At 27.2% G+C, this 24022-nt stretch overlaps 1 protein-coding gene across 3 annotated transcripts in view; it reads right to left on the minus strand.

The window, feature by feature from the left end:
• Window positions 1–1583: 1583 nt before the first annotated feature.
• Window positions 1584–24022, minus strand: part of LOC129965513 (polypeptide N-acetylgalactosaminyltransferase 11-like) — a 36952-nt gene continuing 14513 nt past the window's right edge. For all 3 annotated transcript variants that reach the window (XM_056079482.1, XM_056079481.1, XM_056079480.1), the window contains exons 7-12: window positions 16338–16455; window positions 14910–15062; window positions 12397–12642; window positions 9505–9606; window positions 6766–6897; window positions 1584–2257 (exon numbers count right to left, since the gene is read on the minus strand). In XM_056079482.1, coding sequence (XP_055935457.1) covers window positions 2117–2257; window positions 6766–6897; window positions 9505–9606; window positions 12397–12642; window positions 14910–15062; window positions 16338–16455 — 892 coding nt within the window. In that variant the 3' untranslated portion in view covers window positions 1584–2116. The remainder of the gene's footprint in view (window positions 2258–6765; window positions 6898–9504; window positions 9607–12396; window positions 12643–14909; window positions 15063–16337; window positions 16456–24022) is intronic.

Consider the following 24022-nt stretch of genomic DNA (forward strand, 5'->3'; position numbering starts at 1 on the left):
TTTTCTTTTAATTTTGTTAACTTCTGACAAACCATTGCAAATATAAAAATAAAAGCTGTTACACAAAGTAAATAAAAAGTGAAATAAGTTTTTTTAAATCACTATTAACTGCATCATATTATTTTACACAGCATAAGAATGACTTTCTACAGTGCATTGGTACACTATTCTCAGGAAATTTATTTAGAATGCTGAATGGATTTTAAAAGAATCTGAACCAGCATTTAATAGTTATTACTGCTAATCATTTAGAATAATGTTTAGATAGGAAAAATAACTCTGAATTTCTTTTACTTCATTGTTTTATGTTTTTATTTATATTAACAAATAAAGATATTTAATTTTTTTTTTTTTTTTTAGATCTAATGTTTATATGGATACAGCATTTGAAATAATTCAAGAAATAAATATTATATGTAATTAATAACACCTTAAATATGATGCTTTAAATCATATTTGAGGCAGGTTTTTCAAGTTTTTATATTTAACATTTTATTTTTAAATTTCAGTCTGTCTATTTTTAAATTCCGTAATATCTTACACAATACTAAAAATTTTATTACGAGTCATCAGAAGGTTTCAGCAATTTATATTCTTAAGTATTGCATAATATGAAACACCACTTTGTTTAATAAAATCTACAATTTAATTTCACATTATACATAATGTTAATTATTTATTTCAGGTTACATTTTTATTTTAGTATTTTTAAAAAAAATACATGTGCTTTTATTTATTTATAATTCTCAAGTTTGCAATATCCATGTTTTTACGCAATATTATTTAAGCAAATAATCAGTGTTAAAAAATATTGTAACAATTAAATGAATATAATGAAACAGCTAGGAACCTTATCAATTGCACTACACAAAGTGTTAATACTACTTTAATATTTTTTAAGTTTTTGCACCAAGAAAATTAATTTGATGCATAATTATTCACCTAATACGAAAACTTGTTTATTGTTCCATTACTGTGTCTGTGGTATGTTTTAAAGTTGAATCTTCCTGAAAAAATTTATTTATAACTTCTTACCATTTTATAGGTATTTTTAACAATCAAAATTAAAAAAGTTAATAAATGAAATGACAATATGATGCATTTTCTTGAATGGGGCATGAAAGGAGACATCCAAGTGCAAAGGGTTAACTCACAGAACTGATATGCTTTAAATTTATATATTTGACAAATAGGCTAATAACATAATTTTATTTTATCTGTCTACAGCCCTCTTAATTTCTGTGGCTCTATGCAGTTGATTAATCTATTTCAATAAAAAAAAAAATTAACTGACAGCTTACATATCTGGAGATTACACACTATGTCTCCAGAAGAGAGTGATTAAACAGCCATATAAGGGCCAGCATGCTGCATGCATTTTGTAGACATTGTTTTCCATTTTCCAAACTTATTCACCCTATTAAATAATTTAGGACACTAAATTTATATATCAAAATTAAGTTATGGAGATATAATAAAGATTAATTAAAAGACATTTCATGGTATAATGTAGCAATTTTTTAAATACCAAATTTTAATTAAAATAATTAAGAGATTATATTTAATTTTAAAATTGCACTATATCACAGAATTCTTGGATAAAATGGATAAATACTTACATAATAAAGCTAGGAATAGAAAATACATTTTTCATTAAAAGGTCTTTTCTCATTTTAAAAAATAATGGTAAGATAACACAAAATCAGATAAATTTTAATAAAACACAAATTTTGAGATATTTACCCTGATAAAATGCAAAAAAAAAAAGCAATTATAACATTGAAAATTTTATATGAAAGAAAATAAATAGATTTTAAATCACAACCATACAAATACAGTTAATGTCAAAGGTAAAAATTTTTAAATATTAGGTGGGATTCTTCCAAAACTAATAAAATAAAATTTTAAAAAATGATCCCCAAAAAATATTCTTAAAACATCACACACAAGTAAAGGAAAAGTAACAGCAAAATACCACTACAGATGCTAATCTGCCAGACAGAAAAACTATCCACATTCAATGAACATGTAAAAGAATAATAAGTAAAATAATAAATATATCACAGGAAAGTTTTGAAATGCATAAAACTAAATAATTTTCCTTTTTTATAATGCTTTATGGCAGAGGACTGAAGAGCAAATTCCACTTCCGAGATTCTGACTGGCTGCAAATGGACAGCAGAATATACTCTCCTACAACTGGCTTATGACAACCGAGACACAAACCAGCAGCTGTGTTGTAGATTGGAGAATTGGTCTGAAACAAAACAATAAAATAGAGAAGATGAATTTAAAATCTTTCATTTATCATTAAGTAAAAAATCAGCCACCAAGAAATCAGTGATATTCTAAATATATTTTGAATAATTTAAATAAATGAGGTTTTTCTATTTCTCAGCGAGTTTTATTGGTGCCTTATTTACTTCATTGCTGCCTTTAAAAATAGAACAATAATACTTTGCTTAATAGAAGGGCCCCCTACCCATCTAAAGACTGGAGGAAAATAGCATTAAATAAGGCCACCTTAATATGGAAATTGTAGAGTAGATGAAACAAGGAAGAAAGGAAAAAAATTCTCTCTCACTACAATTACTTTCATACTGTGCCCATGATAGATGTTTTTTTTATTATAAATATAACTCTCCTTTAAAACCTTAAATTTCATTCATATTAAATATTATTTATATTTTGCCCTTCTTGATAAAAATCAATTATTTATTTAAGGATAAGTCAATTAACAAAAAGTATACTCTTTCTCAGCAAACCCAGTATATATAGAAAATTGAAATTATTTAAAATTGAATTTTAACTTTACATTTGGATTTCCTAGCTCGTCCAAAGTGTGCAGTGAGAAAATGCTGAAAAGAATAAGTACTTTTAAGCACTGTAGCCAAAAAATAAATAAATAAATAGACAACTTTGTACATGCACTCATATGTAAACCTGCATATTTTCCATGCATAGGCCATTTCTTATTTTATAATAATGCATAATTTTTATTTAAAAAATTTTTAATTAATTTTAAATGTATATAAAGTCTCTAAATTTGCAAAATATCTACACAGCATCTTCTAATGTAAAACAAATTATGTCTTTTGGGTTTTGAAAAAACAAAACAAAAAAAAAAAGATCATAAAATAAAAAAAAACTATTCATAACAAAATATTAATCAAATTTTTATAAGATTAACAATAAAGATCTGTGATCTTTTACAATAAGTCTTAAAATTAACAAACTACTAATTTATTCAGATGGATACATCATTTCTGAAAATATTGACATTGATATAGAAGCATAACCGTTTTTATTTGATTTTAATATATGCACAACAAATAAGATCTGGTATGGCTAGGATGGAAAATGTAAATTTCTTCCTGCACTAACTCGCTATATTTAGAAATTTTAGTTGCCATGTTACAAAGTTTAGAACTAAGCATTCCGAAATGGTTACGATCATAAAATAGATAAAACAACCACATAATTGATGATACAGCAATGCCATGGTCTTTTTTAATACAAAAGAATTGCAGTGTTCAGAAATAGTCAGACAATTAAAATATGTCTTATCGCATTATAACTTCTTTAGTTAGAACTTTTTTTTTTTTTTTTTTTTTTTTTAATATTTAAGATATGCGACTATCTATCTTAAATATTTAAGATATGTTCAGGAAGAATTTTTTTAAAAAAAATCTCCAATTATAATCATATTTTTGAATAATTGCATAAAAACATTAAAAAACATCTATAAAACCAAATTATACCCTTAAGTGGTAATATTAAAAAAAAAAATTAATAAATGATTTTTTTTTCTAAGAGGTTAAAAACAATCTTCTAGTTTAGAAATTTGTAAAGTTAAATCAAAAATCTTCTAGTTTAGAAATTTATCAGAAAGATTTGCTTACAATTCTGCAAATAACTTAAGAAATATAGTTCCTGAACTAAAAAAATAAGTCATATTTTTATCCATTCTTTAAATATTGTGATTTGAATGATAAATAACACAAAATTTCCAATTTTTTTTCACATTGTGAAGCAATAAAACAACTATAAAATATTTATAAATGAATAGATCACTTATTCTAGTGTTCAGGAACAGCAGAATATATTTAGACATTATTATATCAAATTAGAACAAAAATTATGCATTGGATTTATAATTTATTAGATTTTTTAATAAAAAAATCTATCAAAAATTAAAATTTGAGAAAATAGTATTTAAAGATATAAAATAGCATTAAAACTATGTAAATACAAATAGAAAAAGCAGTGAAAATTCCCAAAAAATGGAGATAGAAACCAAATTCAAATGGTTTTGTAAAAAAAAAAAACATTCAAACATTCAAATATTAAATAAGAAAAATAATAATTTAACAAAACATCAACTTTTCAACATAGTCACATAATTTACAATTCAAAAAAATTACACTAAGAAGTGATTATATATTTTGCAAAGAAATGAAAATAATTTAACAACTTCTGATTTCCATAAATATTGGGAAAAAATACATGAAATTAAGAGCCAGCTCTGTAATCAAAAACAAAATGAAAATAAAAAATGCTAGTTGAAGTATTTTTTGAAGCCAGTGCAAGACAATATATTGCATTACTTCAAAATTTAACAAAACTCATGAAATGAGGAATTTTATTCAATGAACGGCTTAAAAAACTTTTTAAGTTTAAATTAAAGTAAAGAAAGCTTTTCCCCCCATTTTTATCACGATGTTAACAACGGTAAAATAATGTGACTCAATGATTCAAAGATGTGTTTTTAATTATTGTTTTGGATATTGTTTTTAATTTAATTACAATAACAACCATTGTTACAGATTATATCTAAAACTAATTTTTCTAAAATTACGAAAACTAAAGGGGAAAAAAATGTATTCATTTAAACAAAATTGATATAATTAAAATAAAAAGGTGCAAAATTATTTTTTGTGCAAAGATGCTTTGATGTTAGGGAATAACAAGTTAAAATTGTTTTATTTTTTAAATTAAACTTCTGGCTAAAATTTTGAAATACAAGTTCTTATTGGATTCCTAATACCTAAAATGTGACTTTACAAATTTCATGCTTTTAACTTCAATGTTTTATACTGTACATTGCTGTCCAGCAGCTTTATATGTAAAGAGATATTTCATTGGGGAAAATATTCTATAAGAGTTATTAAAAAAAAATCATTATAAAATGATAGAATCTAAACTCTAAAGAATAAAAGTTTTTTAAACTTTTCTTATTTCCCCAAAAATTTTAAATGCCAGAATTAGCAGTTTTTTTCCCCTTAGTAAAAACTAAAATTTGGCAAAACTGGTCTAATAAATAATATTTTTTGAATGGATGGGAATATTTAAAAATTACATTGTGAAAGAAATCATGATCATTGAAAAATTGTGGCTTCAAGTTAAAATCTCATCATACTAGATTTTGCACGATCGAATAACATAATTATACACAACAATTAATTACAGTTCAATATAGCACATAAAATTTCTCCAATAACAACTAATAATCCTCTAATAACGTAAAATAGCATAAAAATTTAAACATACACTTATCAGATATAATTTAAATAAATTCTTCAATATCTCAAACACTAAGAATTTTTTTTTTAATATTTGACTTTTTTTTCCAAACATTTTTGAGTTGCAATAAGTATGGTGTAGTACATATTTCATACCTACCCTTCTGTATAACCTTCCCAATATTTCAATAAACAACAATGTACACTATGGTAGAAAGAGAAAGAGGGAAAAAAAAAGGCTCATTAGCTTTATCTAAATACATTTTGAAATGCTTGGATCCCTTGTTCTAATTCTACTCTTTTTTTAGTTTTCTTTCTTGATACATCTGATAAACAAGCCTTTACAATTACGATTTTGAACTATTGTATTCAACGTATGGGAAACAAAAAGCTGTCTTCACATTTCTTGAGAAAATAACACACTTTTTGAGGGTCTCCCCCCTCCCCCCAAATTAAGCATTTTTAAGGTGCTTAAAAATGGTTTTTAAATTTAAACACTTTTTAAGAACTTTTAATCATGCTACTCATCATGTCGTCAAATTTCCATCTATATGCTTTTATTGTGGCAACCTAAGTTTTCATCAAATCAGCATAGGAAGTAGGAAAATATAAACTGAATGATAAACTAATTTTATGATATATAGAATTCTTGACTCATTGGTCAAGGAATAAATTCAGAATGAAAGGCATCCATTGAATGCTTCCGAAATATTCCAGGAAAATAATGAACTGACATATAAAGTTATAACCAGATGACTCTTACCATTTTTTTTTTTTTTTTGACAAAAATGAAGAAATAATTGTTATTTATTTGTCATAATTCAGGATCTGATTTGTCAGCTAAATCACGAAATGTGCAGAGTGAATGACATATATCATATGCACAGAAGATGATATTAAATTTGTCAAAACAACACAGTTTAATTATTCAATAATCACAACAATTAAAGAATGACAAATTTATATCAAACTGTACACTCCACCAGTGGAAGAGCAGATTTATTATATATCACATTCAAAAGCTATAGATATTTGGGAACTGAACAACTTAAACATTAGAAATAAGAACAATTTAATTAATCATCAAAATATTTTCAGCATCATCATCTCTTTCTGAGCTAATTAGTCAACATAACATGTTTTGAATAAAAGCAAATTCAATTTTTATTTTAGAGTTAAAAACAAAAACTAGCATTTTAATCACTTCAAATAACATTAATCAATTACAAAGGATAAATCTTACTGTGTCTGCATGCCTCCAATCCTGTGAGCCACCCATTTCGTGACATTTTGCTAGGCGAGGGAATTGCTCCCCAGCATCCAGGCACAGCAACTGAGATAGACGAATATCATGTTTTGCTGTCTCATACCATAACTAAAAGAAATAAAAGTAAAAAGTAAATCTCTTTTTGTGATTAAAATTAGCATGATTTAAATTCATTGAAGAAAAAAAATTGAAAAATTGAATAAAAATCTTTGCGAGAAAAACAAAAACTGCTTTTATCTCGCCAAAGATTCTGAATATTAAATACCAATTTATTTATTTTATAATATTTTTATTTGCTCATTTTTTTAAGTACAAAAATTCTTAGAATTAGGAAAGATTTTTAAAAGAAAAACTTAAAAAGAAACATTTATTAAAAAGATTTAATTAAAAATGAATATTGCTGCTGTAACATATTTCTATGAATATTTATTTCTATTTAGTACATGCTTCATTTATCAAATAAGTAAAGTTGTTACAAGTTATTTATACTTGACTCATTAGTTAAAAAAATTCTACAAAATATAACATTGCTGATTAAGCAGTATGCATTAAAACTGAAATTTGCCTTATAGGTTACTTATTGTAAACTTCAAAGATTATAAATTAGTAGGAGTGGTCTCCCAAAACTTTCGAATAGTCTCTTATAAAAGACTCGAATACTCTCTTCCTCCTTCTCCCACATAAAATTATAGAGTGTGGGTAAGGCTGCGACTGTCTTACATGATTGGTGAACAATAGTTAGAATATATTTATCTTTGATGTAAAAAGTTAGCATTTTTACGAAATCTGTGATCTTTAGCGATTTTTTTTATCAATTAAACCATGGCATTTAGCAACAGATACTCCAAATCGAATTTATGTTTTTAGATGAATTGCTTCCGACTGATTGAAACTATAATCTGACAAAGAACTATAATTGTAGTCCCAAATCATCCACCAAATTTTATGAATTTAAGTCAATGCATATTTGAGTTAATCAAGTTTGCATGCTTGTGAAAGTAAAGGCTGACAGAAACGGACAGATTTGGTTCAAAATTTGATGGGTATCTATACTTTAAATAACAAATGCATTTACCAAATTTTATCCATTTAACTCTCTTTATTTTCAAGTTATTGTAACTTATATTTGCACAACCGAACTTTCTCTGAATGGATTTTGCTAAAAAAAATAAAGAAATCTACAAATTTGTTGTTTGTTGTTTGTTTGTTTCTTATGGCACTTGCCACTGACAAGCCCACTGTTACGAAGACAGCGATTTAAGCCTCAGGGGGAACGTCTCTTATTTTTTATAGCAGCGCCAACTAGGGCCAAGAGTACGATTTTGCTACTCACGCATCACTCATTCGCTTGCACAACCCCCTTTTACAGGAGGGCACATTCACACATCTCACAGATAGAACAACAGAAGAACAACCATGCCCAAACCGGGACTCGAACCCGGGACGCCCAGATCACGGGGAAGACGCGCTACCCCTATGCCAGGACGCCGGTACAAATTTGTTGTAAAGACCATATAAGAAATTTTATTATTTTAGCTCAAAACATTTTTTCGTCATCTTTGTCACAGATAGATATAATGCAAAAACTGTATTTTTCGAATTTTGAGAGATCTAAAAAGTGGAAATCCATCAAAATCTCAACTTCAAACTTTTTGACAATTATAATACTTTCTCTACATATCATATAAATGAAAGAGATCAGTCTCATCAAAACTTTCTTGCAATAAAGGTGTCATCCCTTAAACATCTTGTATAGCATTAGTGTACAATATTTACAAAATATTAACCTTTGATGAGAATTCAGCATTTTTACTGAATCTATCGTGTTATCTTTGGCATGTTATTTGGCGATTAATCTCTGGTGTAAGGTATAGTATCTGAAAATCGAATTTGTATTTCAAATGCGTTTTTCCCATCTGACTGAAATAAAGATTTGACAAAAAACTGCATTTGTAATCACAAAACCCATAAGAAATTTGATTTATTTAAGTCATTGCATTTTTGAATTATCGTGTTTACATGCTTCTGTAAGTACAGACTGACAGACAATCAATCTGCTGTTGGATTTTGCTTAAAATTCAATAGGTGTCTAGACTATAGATATTAATTCTGTGTTCTGAATTTTATCTATATAAATCTCTTCGTTTTATGTTGATTGTGTTAACACATATTCGAAGAGCCAGACAAACAGACTTTCTCAGAACAGATTTTATTCGAAATTTGAGAGAAATCTACTAATTTGGTATAAAGACCAAATACTAAATTTCATCCGTCAAATTCAAAGCGTTTTTGAGTTATTTTTGTCACAGATAGACAGATGGACATTTTCCAAAAATGTGTTTTTCAAACTCAGGGAAGTCTAAAACATAGAGATTTGCCAAAATCTCGAGTTCAGGTATTTTGATGATTACTAAACTTTCTCTATACTATATATATATATATATGAGAAAGTAAAAATAGATAAAATAATGAAATCAGTTTTTCCAGCATTATTACTCTTTCAATTTCTTATGTTAAAATAAATATAACTGAATTGTGAAAGAACTCTAAACAAAACATTTTTACATATCATATCAAATTATATATAAAAAGCATATTATTCTTGGATAAAAATATCAGACCAATTAGAAAACAATGAATTTACTTTATCCAGCATTTTTGGCATCTGATTATCATGATATGAAAATTTCATTAGTAGTGGATGTAATACTTTACCTGTTTTTTGATGGAAGCACATTTTTGTAGAATAAGTAATGAGCCTTTAGTTGTCACATCATCTTCAGATTCTATACAAAGCTCAGTTCCAGCCAACTGGATCTAAAAAGAAGTACATGAAAGTATAGAAAAAAAAAGCTCCCAATTGAAAATTTTAAATATTACTTTCAGCACAAAGACAAAAGGATTTATTCAATCATTTGTTTAAAAGAGGGATAGGAGAAGTGTTTCATGTACCTCACTATTAAAAAAAAAAGCATACTACTGTCTACTGCAATAGTTCTGGAAAATTATCATTTAATTGTTCTTGCAAAAGGATAAAAACGCAAACACTTAACTTCCTGCAATTCCAGTTGCTTCAGATCAAGTTTCTAGTGAAGATGATGATTACATAATCAAAGTAGCTGCTAATATTGTCACAAAAGCTGGTCGATGAGTTAATATTCCTAATATATTCAATTTATAACTTTTGCTGTAATTTCAGGTACTTGAACTTGAAATTGAGAGATCGGGATTTATAGCATCAATGATGCTATTTCCAGATGAAGAGAGCAAAAAATACTACTTCATAAAGTTGCAAGTTTGGAGATTATGTATGTGTCTTACCAGTTACAACTCAACTCCACAAGAAATAATTCAATTCAGAATTTTTTTTTTTTTTTTTTTTTTTTGTCAATGTAAATAAACTCAAAATTTTTCGTGTAAATATCTCTCATATTACATCTATAGTAATTATTGGAACTTTTTTACAATAGCCAATATTTCTCTTTTAAATTACACATGGGTTTTAAAAAAAAATCAAAACTAGTCATCTTGTGTCACAAATTTTTCAAAAGCAAATACACATTCCACACATAATCAATAAAGTGGATAAACAAATATTTAAATATTTTTAGACTATATTTTATGTAGTTTTCCAAACCAAGATCAATTTGAGGTGTAAATTTGGAATTATAGGAGGGAAAAAAAACTTAAAATCATAAACCAGAAAGTGAACCTGAAATTACAGCATGTATATTTAAAATCCTTGAAATGAAGAATATCTATTAAGAAGCACAAAACTGAACTAGAAGAAATTATTCATAAGTCTTTTAAGTAGCTTGCGAAGTTTTTCAGGTATTATATACATATTCATAAATTTTTATCTGCTTTATCTTATCTGGCTTAAAATTGAGAATAAATGTAAAAAATCTAGTGGAATAGTGATTTAATATAAAAGTGTAGTAAGTTTTAATTAAAAAATTGAAAACTTACAAAAAATATTATTAAAATATATTTATTTCTATTTGATCAAACAAGTTAATTTGGTATTAGGCTAATAAATTGTATTTAAATGGTTTTAGTAAGAAAACAGATGTTATTTTGGAATTTTAGAGTTAAAGATTTTAGAAAATATTCATTACCATCAGAAATTATTTTTTAGTAACTAGTAACATATATTGCAGTACATGAGGACATATTTATTAGTATTACCATCCAATACAAATGCAATCTACATTGCCAGACTGTGACAATGAAATTTTTTTGGTAAAGAATCATAAATCCATCTCCTTACTATTCAATTATTTTATTTTTAGATTCAGTATATTATCTTTTTAGGTATTTAAAATATATTTGTTGCATGAACGATTTCAAGTTCTGTTGAAAACATCTTGATATCCAAGTAGCAAAAGAAACAAACATGCCAGTATTTACTGTAATTCTATGGTTGAATATGATATCATAAATAAAAAAAATTAAAAAAAAAAAGATAATTCATGAAAATTCCCAAATGAAAAGAAACTGAATTGAATATTTTCTCTTCAACCTCTCATAACACAATATTAATGAAATCCTAGAAATCTTTCTCATGCCTCTTTCAGACTGCTTCTTTAGCTTCTGTGAAACCGATATCTCTATTAAGTATGTACTTCAAATCACTTCTAATGCAATAGTATGGAAATTCACAATAAATTTAATTTTCCCTTTCCATGCTCTCCAATCACTTTTGCCAACTAACTGTATTACTTGAAGTAAATTCATACTTCTGGAAAGACTTTTCTGTTGATAATATTTGGATGGGCATAACTGAGGATAAGATTAACGTGTTTTAAACATATATTTGCTGAATCATAAATTTGACATGATGGACAAAAATACAATATTATTTTCCTAACCTCTGGAAACTTGCACTTAATAAATAAAAATACACCATTTTTTATACAAAATATACAATTGTAAATACAAAAGATTTTAATATTCCAAAAGCAACTTTTGACTTCTAACATGGGGAGATTTTTTAAAAATTAAATTAAAAATGTGGAATTAGCAGGGATGTTTTCTTTTAACATGGCCATTTTCTTGTTGCTTTTTTAACAAACATAGTGTATTTCATGCTCTATAGGGAGTTTTAGCAACATTCAACAGCTAATTGCTCTTCTTATAAAATGAAATTCCCCGAAGTCGCCATACCCTTGAAAGAAAGATGGGTTGTTGTTGCTATAATCATTTTGAAAACATTAGAAATCATTTTAAAAACATGATAATGTGAAATCGCCAATTGCAGGCACGCTTCATGCAAAAGGCTGTTGCAACCAATTTTAAATATTTTCTGCTATTAGATATTTTTTTAAATTTTCCTGACTTTTCACGAAATTTCTAATTTCCTGGCTCTATCTCCACCCTGTTATAAGAAAATAAGCCACCAAACTGAAAAAGTTGAAAACTGGCATTTCTGTATAGATTTTATGTAATAAAACATGGGAAACATAGAATAATTTTTAAAAATGTTAAAAAAAAATTTAAAAGATTTTTCTAAAAAACTTTTTATGCATTTCAGTTGTAAATCATAAAATCTGACTTCTGAATTAAGAAAATTAAACAACAGACCGGCAGAGTCTGGAAAATACCTACTTGATATCTGAATAGGATTTCTGGAGTGGCATATTTCCAATCCCTTGCACCTTTCTTAAATTTAGCCAAATGAGCTTTTTTAGCTGAAAGATTGGTCTTGATTTGGGGAGGTCCTAATTCTGGATAAATGTTCTGCATATACCAGTCAAAGGATTTGCATTGGAGCTTCTTTCTCAGCTCAATTCGGCTTGACACATCACCATATTTCTTATCTCTGGCATCAGGTCGAACTTTAAAGAAATTTTCCTACAAAAAAATACAAAATGCATTTTAAAGCAGGTCACACAAAAATGGCAGAAAAAACACATGAGTGGAAATGTTCACCCTTCTTCATATTAATACAGTATGGTGTATTTTGTGCATAATATTAGAACAGAAAGTCCCAAATAGTAGTAGTTTGGTGTCTTATTTCCCATCAATTAGGATCAAAATTTGATACAGATGTATAATTTTGATGGCATGACCACATTTAGAATTGCAATTGATAGATTTTTTCATAGATTGCATTCGCATATCCAACAGATGATTAGTCATTTGGCTGAATGGCTTTAAAATTTGATACAAAACTATAATTTTAATCTATATACTCATTCTCATCTTTTCAACTACGCACACTTTTGAGTTAACATGGTCAAATGGCACGGATGGATGAACAGACTTCTCCTTCACAGATTTTGGCTAGAATTTGATAGAAATCTGTAAATTCTTTGGAAAGGCTACACAACAAATTCCATGCATATAGCTCACTGTATTGGGATAAAAAAAATTTTAAAATGTCTTTTAAATTCTGAAACTTAGAATTCATCAAACAATAAATTTGAATAAGGAAAAAAGTACTGTACTCAATTTTTTTTTTTTTTTTTTTTTTTTTTGTCTATTACATTTTTTTTTTATATACAAGAAAATAATACGAATTTAAAATTTCAGTTAGAACCTTTAAGCAAGCATCACTTCAAAAGTTCCAGAGTTATCATTTATAAATTACCTACCCTTAAAATGCATTCCAGTATTCTTTTCTTAAATATTACATGCATAAAGCTATATGAAATGAAATTGTAATAGATAATCTTTTACAATATTAATACTGATTCTATTTCAAAAATTAGGCAAACTACTGAAATTCCATCAAAAATGCAAATGAAAGTGTCCCAAAAGAGTGGAACAAGAGTTTCTTCTTTAACTACGGCAATTAGACATATAGTGTCAAAACAATTAGACATTGTCCAATTGCTTTGATGAATATATACTTTGATGACTTTGCCCATAAATGAAAATGAATTAAATGATGAAAACTGAATTCAAAAGCAACAATGTGTAAAATGGCAATTATAAATAAGAGAAAGATTTAATCAGACATATTTATATTTTAAAAAATATAGTGATAAAAAATAATAAAAACTAACATAAGCTACAAACTTATTGCTGCATCTAAGATTATTTTACAAATCTTAAATATAATATTCATGAGCTACTAAAAATAGAATTCATATTAAAATTTTGACAAAAAAGTGTCAAATTCAAAACATGTTATTAAAATGCTTAATAATAGAAATTTAATTACTAATACTAAATTTAATTATTATACTAATTACTAAATACTAATAATTACTATTACTAATAATAAATTTAATTATTAATACTAAATAATAGAAATTTTTAATTTACCTATTTTTAATCTTTTATTTATAATTCTTATATACTTGTATGCATACCCTTGCATATATTTATGTGCATAAATTCAATTTATTTACATTCTTAGAATTAATTAATTTTCTAACCATTTGAATTCAAACATAAAAAGAATTTTAACTCCTCAGCTGATTTTGGTTTTCCTTAAACCTCACAGAATCCAGTTTCTGTACTTCTAACTGTTTAAAGTTGAGCGACTATGTTACATGAAAATCAGATGTCTAAAAGGAACTTCTAGAAAATCCAATTGTGAGAAAATAAATAATTTGGCCTTGTTCCCATGGTCTTTTTATAATTAGATTCTTGGTCATGGGTGGTCAAAAAAACTAAAATAGTTCAAAAGATGCAAACTTATGTCTGATGATAAAGCTAACAAATAAAGATTTTTTATATATATGTGCACTAATGTTGATTCTATAAAATTTTTGGTCTTTAATAATCATAAATATTACTGAGCCTTCAAATTAATTTTTTCTCAAATTTAATATCAAGTAGAACATTTATATGGAAACAAAATCAAATTTTATTTTGAAAATATTACAAAAGTATATTATCATTAATAATGCATATGAATGCAAAAGTGCAAAACTTTAGTTCCATCAGGAAATAAATAAAAAATGAATACAAAATTCCATCTTCCATATAAAGTTAAATAAAAATAAATTTTAAAAAATGGAAAAGCTGAACAAGAGCAAAAAATCAGTTGAAACTTTTGAAAGAAAAAAAATCAATCATAAATTGATTATGTTTTGGATTATATAAGGATGATATCCAGGTTTTCAAAGTAAAAAATTCCTTGCATAAAGAGAAGAGAAATGCCTTACTATATATTCATCCATCCAAACATGAGCAACTCTAAGAGAATTATACGTGAGTGTATCTTCCCCTTCTGGAGAGCCATATGGTCTTCGCCGTCTGAATACATGCCCAACACGAGAACAAGGAATAATTTCTAATTGACCGCCGCACATCCAAATCTAGGAATACAAAAATATTTATATAAATGCAAAGATACTATATCATCATCCTTAAAATAATAAACTGTAAAAAGACAAGAAAAGGAGAAAATCATGTATAAATAATAAGTACATGCAATCTACTCTGAGCATAATTAAAACAGCAAAAATTTATATTAAAGTAAATGCTAATAACAGGAAATAAAGTAATTATCAATAATAGCAAAGGAAAAGCTATATGCAAACATTTCTGCAAAACTTTTTAAACCAGCACCAGGTTATTGTAAACTAGTCATCTTTGGAGATCACCATGCTTATTATTAGTTTTAGCCAGTGGCATAGATAGAACTCTATTAAATGAAAGTGGTGGGGCCTGTTTTTCAATTCCTGAAGACATGACAGTAGCAGTGATCTATATACTTATGAAACTGAAATACTTAGGGGTCTCTATCACTTTGCTAGACCTACTACACACTAGAGCTAAACTGGAACTTTCAAAGCAATGATAATGAAAATAAATATTAATTGAAAATAACATTTATTATTAATAAATAAATGGAATATAGTATTAGTTAAATTAAAAACTGCAGGTTTTTTTTTTAAACCTATTTTTACATTATTTTGGAAGCACTCTATCTGAATTCAAAATCAAACAGTCAAACTGAAATTTTTATTTTTTGTTTTAAGGTATTAAAAATAATGAAAAGTATAATTTAAAAAATTTCATTGACTCATTAGTTTTATTACGGAATCTACAATATATGGTTATTTCCTACTAATATGCAAAATAGTTTTACACATTAATCAACTAAAAAGATTTATTGTAAATCTTCTTTTAACATTTTAACATATTAACCCATGAAAAGGTACATTTATCAGATGTGCACAGCTGACCATATGGTCTGCAGCACACACTAATTTAGTATCTATTGGAAAAAAAAATATATATATACACTGGAATATAAAATGGAATTTTACAAATTTCGTACAAACTGCATTCATTATGATTGATTTTTTTAGTGTGTGTGTGTATAGGGATCGTTGGTTGCTGATACTAGAAAGATCAAGTGAACAACTATTTACTATTTCTGTTAAAGAAAATATTCAGTTAAAGAAAATATCTTAGAACAAGCCTGTTTAAACAAATTGGCTCAGATTTCATTTCCAACAGAGTTAATTTTTAATATCTCTATCATTGTAATGTATATAGAGAATAAATCCATGTAAAAAATGAAACACATATTCTGAAATAAGTCAATTAAAAACAAGAGAAGGGGAAAAAAATCTTCAACTTACTCGAAATGATATCTCCAGATTTTCCCCACCCCAAATATCCATGCCTTGATCATATTCTCCAAGTTTATGGAAGTAGTTTTTGTTTATAGCAAAGAGACCTCCTGCCATAGTAGGGGATCTAATTATAAAAATATTTTTAAATATGAATCAGATTCACATATTTATTTATTTTATGCAGCATTTTAATTAATTAAAATTTTGGAAAAACAAAGTAAATTTCATAATTCAGAACTTATCAAACAGAAGAATATAGTAAATCTTGCTAAATGTGGATTTGGAAAATCCATGATTATTTCCATTTAAATTGTTCAACAAGAATATTCCATTCATATACACTGCATTACTGAGTGTCATCTGTGTTGCCATAGTAATCTAATTCTTACAAATAAAATTTAGAAAAGTCGAAGTTTATATAAGAATTTTAAATAAATTGAAACAAGGCATATGTATTTCTTCTCCTTCAAGAGAACTAGTTACAAATGATTCAAGAACAGAACAGTAATGTGAGAAAGAAGAAAAGATAAAATTTCATGCAAATCTGGCAGAGATTACTTGAATTTCAAGGAAATTTCCACAACAGAAAAAGAAAAAATATTTTTTTATCCTGTATTGACACTCAACTGAATAAAAATGGTTCAGATTTGACCACATGACTAAACTTTGCCTTGTGCAAAGTTTTGCATTTGTGTGCATTTTTTCATTGATTAAAACTATACCAGAATAGCAATTTTAGTAATTAGATAATATTACAAATTTTATTTATTTATATTGTTGCATTTTCGAGCTATCACATTTACATGTACGCAAAAAATACAGACTGACAAGTAAACTTCGTCAAATTTGGCTCAAAATTTGTTAAAGATCTATACTTTAGATAATGATTTTATATCATAAAGGGTTTTTTTTTTTTTAATTTTTAAGTTTTTTCATGGAGTTGTTATATTTCAAAAATGGATTTCATTTATTTTTATGATTAAACTTTCATTGTTTTATTTTGATATTTTCAATTAACTCAAGTCCTATTAAGATCCCCAAAAACAGAAATTGAAATTCTCAATGGAAGAACAAAAGTAAGTATAGTTATTTACATTATCTCAAATATAATTAGAAATATTAACTAAAATCAAAATAAATATGAAGAGATCCTTTATCATTCATCAGCAAAAATAAATGTCTATTACTTATATTTATTGCTTATCATTAATAACTAATAAACAGTAACGACTTTTAAGTGGCACAGTTAATCCTCTTCAGTGTTAAAGAGCATGTGCAATAAATTCCTTAAACATATAAGAACTTGATATATTTATGATAAATATGACATACAGAAATCCTTTAAATATAAGAATGACAGGCTAGAATTCTTTATTCTCCATCACAATTATCTCATCATCAATTATGGCAACCTCATCAAAATGATCTGTAAGCTTATTCCCTAAATTTTTAAAATGTACTCTGATGCAATTGAGACTCACAAGAAATTCAAAACTTCATACATGTCATTGTAGTTTTTTTTTAATTTTAAAATGGTGTAAAAATAATTTTTGTGTAATTATATGCCTTTAAGTTACAGTGGTAAAATGTAAATTCATTCTACTCTCTGTGTCCTTTTCACCTCCTTTAGGGACTTTTATTAATGGATTACTTTTTAGGGACTTTTTTTTACTGATGCAGTTAATCCGTCTAGATGTTAAGAAACATATGCACCAAATATTGTTCAATTCTGTCAAGGAGTGTAGAATTGTATAAAGTTTAGATAAACAAACAAATGGACAATCATTATATATATATATATATATATATATATATATATATATATATATATATATATATATATATATAATATTATTTGTGGTGAAGCATGATGCAGTTGAAGGCAATGAAGATACTTTTAATTTCGTGACGTCGTTTTATTTCATTTTGAAGAAGCAAGCATATGTACAAGCGACGAGCACACAGAACGACACAGAAAGGAATGAGGGAAGAGCTCTTGGACATTTTATCCCTGGTCTTATATAACCTATGATTTTGATAGGGAAAATGCTTCTTTACAGTGCTAATGTATTATGAGATTTCGATAGGGATTTTCATTACAGGCGCCGAGAAGGTAGGGGAAACAAAGGGAGATTTTAAAAAAGTATTTGCTTGATCAGCGGTATGTTATCTCTTCACGCGTAGTGTGGGAAAGTTAGATTTTAGCTGATTCAACAATTTAACAAAGCTTCTCTTGAATTAATTAAGTAGAGACAGTGGAATTGGATCACGAAATAAGAGAATATTTTAGAATGAAGTTACTATGGGCTAAATTAAGATGAAGTTACTATGAAAATTAATTAAATTGAAATTAGAGTTAAAATATCATTACAATTTTCCCCCCACTGCAAGACGCGGAAGTATGTCGGGGCCCTCGACATACAGCCTTACCTTACAGTGGTGGTCAAGTAAGAAACTAAAATTTAAAAGTCAAAATCAAAAATTGGTCAAGTAAGAAACTAAAATTTAAAAGCATATTAAACGTGATACCCGAGTTTCCCTTACCTTTACAATAATATAAAAATGATTTTTAACAAGATTATATAAAGCACAAAAAAGATAATATGATATCTGTGAATATATTGGATAATATTCAACAACACCAAAAATAATATTAAAATATGCAATGTACAAATGATTTTCTGAAGAAACTCAGTCTATTGTCTCTCAATCTGTAAGATTGTCTCTATTTGATGAGGAATGTCTCTAAAGAATGTTTGCATACATGGTCCTTTAAATAGTAGAAGGCTCACCAAAATTATCAAATTGAATGTAAAATATTGGAATAACAAATTGAACTTATATAATAGTAATATATCAACACTGTTCTAATTTTTGTATATAACACTTGAATCTGAAAATAATAATATGAGATTCAAAATCTTATTATAGCATAAATATTTAAAATAAATGACATAAAAGTGTGTATTTGTGAAAGAAAAACTTTAACCCACTAGTTAGCCAATTAGTGATGAATAGTAAAACTTTGTCCACCAATTTCTAGTAGTGGGTGAAACTTAATGACCCAAAAGTAGGACATCAAGAAAAGGGGACGTAATTCTTATTCTCTCTCTACTCTCATCCAGGAATATTTATTTCCAAAGTGGAGAACAACATATCCAGGATAAAAATAGAAAGAGATAGAAATTAATTGTAAGGTTGACCCTATACTCACATCTCAATAAGACTGAGGTATTTGAATTTATGTTGTGATGGCGCCTATCACATCATCATCATGAAGAAAAGAAAAACTAACTCTTACGAGTGGAGACAACGGGCCAACATAAGTGGGGTTATGTGGAAGAAACATGAGAAATAAAAGGATTTTTTTTTTTAAAATTTTAAATTATTATTCATGACTTAATTTTAATTTTTCTGGTGGATAATATATTCTTAATTTTGATACATGGACAATATCAGTAGCTTTGTTTGTTAATGCGTTTGGTTTAGTTATTTCATAATTTACATCTGAAATTTTAGTTACTATTTCATATGGACCTGAAAACACTGGAGATAATTTTCTACGATTTGGATAATTAAATTCCTCATACATTACAATGTCACCAGGTTTGAATGGAGAATCTATAAATCTAGCATCATATCTTATTTTATTTTTATCATGATATTTTATTGTATTATCTTTAGCTAATTTTCTTGCTTCTTCTACTGGAGGATAGAATTGATTTTGAGTTAAGGGAGGAGGATAAGGTAAAGTGCCAAATAACAAATATGCAGGAGGAAATTTTGTGACTGAATGCGGTGTTAAATTATATTCATTGATTACTTGTTCTAAAAGTTTAGTCCAAGGAATTTTAGTAGGAGAAGAATTGACTTTGCACTTTAATTTAGTTACTATTGACTGGTTAACTCTTTCACATTTTCCATTAGTTTGTGGATGATGTGAAGATGTTAACAGATGCTTGACACTGTAATTTCTGAGGAAATGTTTGAATTTAGATGAGGTAAAAGCACCATTTCTATCAGTTAATAATTTGGAAGGAACCTGAATTTGGAAAACTTGTTTTAATATATTAATATAAGTTTCAGAATTTTCATTTTTGGAAGGAAAAGCCCAAACATATCTAGTCGCATGATCAATTACTATATGAAGAAATTTTTTAGTTGAATTGTAATAGTTAAATCCACCAACAGTATCGACAGAAAGACATTCAAAAGGACGATCTGTGGGGGGCACAGCCTGTAAAAGGCCAAATCTTTTTTGCTTTTTCTTTTTATTTAATTGACAAATATCACAATGTTTAACAAAAAGTGCAATATCTTTAGTAATATGGGGCCAATAATACTGAGGAGTAATTAAATGTATCATTTTTTGAGTGCCTGGATGCCCAAATTGTTCGTGAGCTGTTTGCAAAACTTTTCTCCTAAGAGAAAAAGGTACAACTATTTTAAATAAATTTTTCTTTTTAACTACAAGTACATCATTAATATTCTTATATTTAGTATTATCTAAATTGTCTAAATTTTGATAGTGTTTTATCTCATCTAATTCCAATAAATGCACAGAATGTTGGAGATATTGAGCAGTAGGATGCCTTGATAACATATCAGCTTCAACATTAGCAGTTCCCTTTAAATATTTAACTTCATAATCAAACATGCTTAATTTTAAAGACCAACGAAATAATCTTCCCCTTAAATTTTTTACATTTTTAAGCCAAACAAGAGCAGCATGATCAGTATGAATTATGAATTTTTTCCCATGTAAATAGTAATAAAATTTATCAAGGGCATCTACTATTGCTAAACATTCCAACTCAGTTATACAATAATTTTTTTCATAAGATCGTAAAGTTCTTGAATGATAAGATACAGGATGTAATTTACCAGAACAGTCAGGCTGTTTTAGAACAGCTCCAATGGCTACCTGAGATGCATCACAAAAAACATGAAGAGGTAAATTAGGGTTATATAGTTGCAACACTGGTTTAGTTATCAATTTATTTTTTAACATTTCAAAAGCTTTTTGACAGTCTTCTGTCCATTGCCATGATGTATCTTTTTTAAGAAGATTATTTAAGGGTTCTCTTATTTTAGCATAAGAATCAATAAACTTATTATAAACATTTACAGAGCCAAGAAAACCTTGAAGTTGCTTGACATTTTTTGGAGGTTGTAATTTTTTAATACTTTCAATATTATGATTATCAGGAGAAATGCATCCTTCTTTGACTTCATACCCCAAGAAATTAATTTTATCTTGAGCAAACACACATTTAGAAAATTTTAATTTAATGTTTTCTTTTTCACACATTTGAAAAATCTGTTTTAAATGATCATGGTGTTCCTCTAATGAGTTAGAGAAAACTACTATGTCATCAAAATAGTGACATGCAAAATTGGAAAATTTATGTTTATTTAAAATTCTACGAATAGTTCTATTGAATATTGCAGGTGCATTTTTAAAGCCAAAAGGTAGGACTTGAAATTCATATAAACCTTCAGTAGTTACAAATGCCAATTTATGTTTATCTTGTTCATGCAAGGGTATGTGCCAATATCCAGATGCAAGATCCAAAGTTGAAAAAACTTTAGCAGTACTTAATTTATCTAACAAGGTATCTATTCTAGGGAGAGGCTCTGCCTCAGATTTACAAAGGGAATTAATTTTACGATAATCAATACAAAGTCTACTTTTTCTATTTTCATCTCTTTTATATGCTAATGTTACAGGGGAGGAATAATTACTAGTAGATTCTTTTATTAAACCTGCATCTAACAAATTTTTAATTTGCTTATTTATTTCAATTTCATCAGTAGCAGAGGTTCTATAAGCCCTTTGTGAAACTGGTAAATCAGATGTTAAATTTATTCTAGAGGGTTCCATTCTTATTTTACCAACATCATATTTATTTTTTGCAAACACATGAGAATATTCTGACACCAGAGATAATACAGGTTCAGATAGTTTATTTACAGTCAGAGGTGGGAAAATTTCCTCTGAGGTATTCACTACCCTGACCTTATTATCACTAGTGTTATCATTTTCAACAATATGTAAAGACAGATAATTATTATTGGTATGCAAATTGGTAATAATTTGTCCATTTTGAAATATTTTATTTTTGTCACAATCTATAATTAATTTATATAAACTGCAATCTGGTAGTCCTAAAATAATATATGGTAAAGGATTGTCCATAATATATAATTTGATTTTCTTATTTATTTGGCCAATTTTTAAATATATGTCACAAATTTGGGTTAATTGGAACGTTCCATGGGCTTGTTTGACTCGAATAGGATATACATTTTTTCTTGTCAAGTTAAGTTTTTGTACAATATCTGCAGATATAATTGAAAGAGTGGATCCTGTGTCAATAACAATATTTATATTACTATGATGGTTATAAACATTGTCCAAGTTAGCTAGACTTGGTAAAGTTGAGATGTGTCCGGACACTAATAATTGTAACTGTGCTGGGCTAGGGGCCTCATTAGAAGAATTTGGTCTCCTTTGAGGATTTTTAAAACAACCAAGAGGGACCTCTGTGCACGGGGAAGTCACATTGGCTGTTATTGGAGTATTGGTCATAAAGTGAGGTTGATAAAAAGGACATGTTTGTGTCCAATGATAAACATTTGGAATACCTATTTCAGTGCAAATTCTACAGGGAGAAGGTGGTAATCTTTGTTGAAAATGCAAATTATGATTATAGTTATTGTAATTATTGGGATGTGGCCTTATTGAATTATGAAAATTTTGTCTAAAATTACTGGGAGCCCGAGGAGTAAAAGAATTTTGAAATTTATAATTAAAGTTATGCCTAGGTGTAAAAGGTTCTGGTTGTCTTATTCTGATTTTAGTTTCATTACACCTGCCTGTGTTTGGTTCTGAAGATTCTTCCATTTTTAATAATTTAGCTGTTATTGCAAGCCATTCTATAGGGGTATTAGGAGCTTTTATGCTAACTAATTGTTTTAGTTGAGTTGGCAGCCCATCAGTAAGACCTTCTAAAATAAATTGTGGATTAAGGCCTAACTGTCTGCCATAATTTAATTTTTGATGGAAATAATCAACTAAGTTACTATTTTTTGAATTAAATTTCAATTGTGAAAAATCAGAAAAATTAACAATATTGGGTTGAATAAATTGTTCAATTAATATACAATATAAATCATCAAAATTATCAATATTTAAACAACTATTTATATAATGTGTTAAAGCTGACCCTTTTAGAGATTTAGCAATATTTTTAATTTTCCACAAATCATTTTTGTTATTTTCTTGACAAATTTTGTTAAAATATCTCAACCATAAATCCACTTTCATCCCATTTTCAGGATCAAAAGGGATTATGGAGGGTTCTTGGGCTATTTGATCATTTTCTTTATCAATTTTATTTTCTTTACTTTGAGGGCTAGACACACTTATTCTTTCTGGGTGAGTCATTTTTCCAGCTCTTAACACATTAAAGTATTTTTCAAATAAAAAACATTATAAATTTATGCATAACATTTTAAAAAATAGACTTGATAAAAGACTAAAATTCAATATTTTAAATAATATTATAAAATTATAACTTGCAATAATTCTAAAATTCAAAAATGAAAATCAAAAGAAAAGAAAAACACACAATATAAATCTTGATTTTTCACTGTTGAGTCGGGAAACACTAAACACTTTTTGAAGA

The sequence above is a fragment of the Argiope bruennichi genome, chromosome 4 (assembly GCF_947563725.1).
Source record: "Argiope bruennichi chromosome 4, qqArgBrue1.1, whole genome shotgun sequence".
In the NCBI taxonomy this organism is placed as follows: Eukaryota; Metazoa; Arthropoda; class Arachnida; order Araneae; family Araneidae; genus Argiope; species Argiope bruennichi.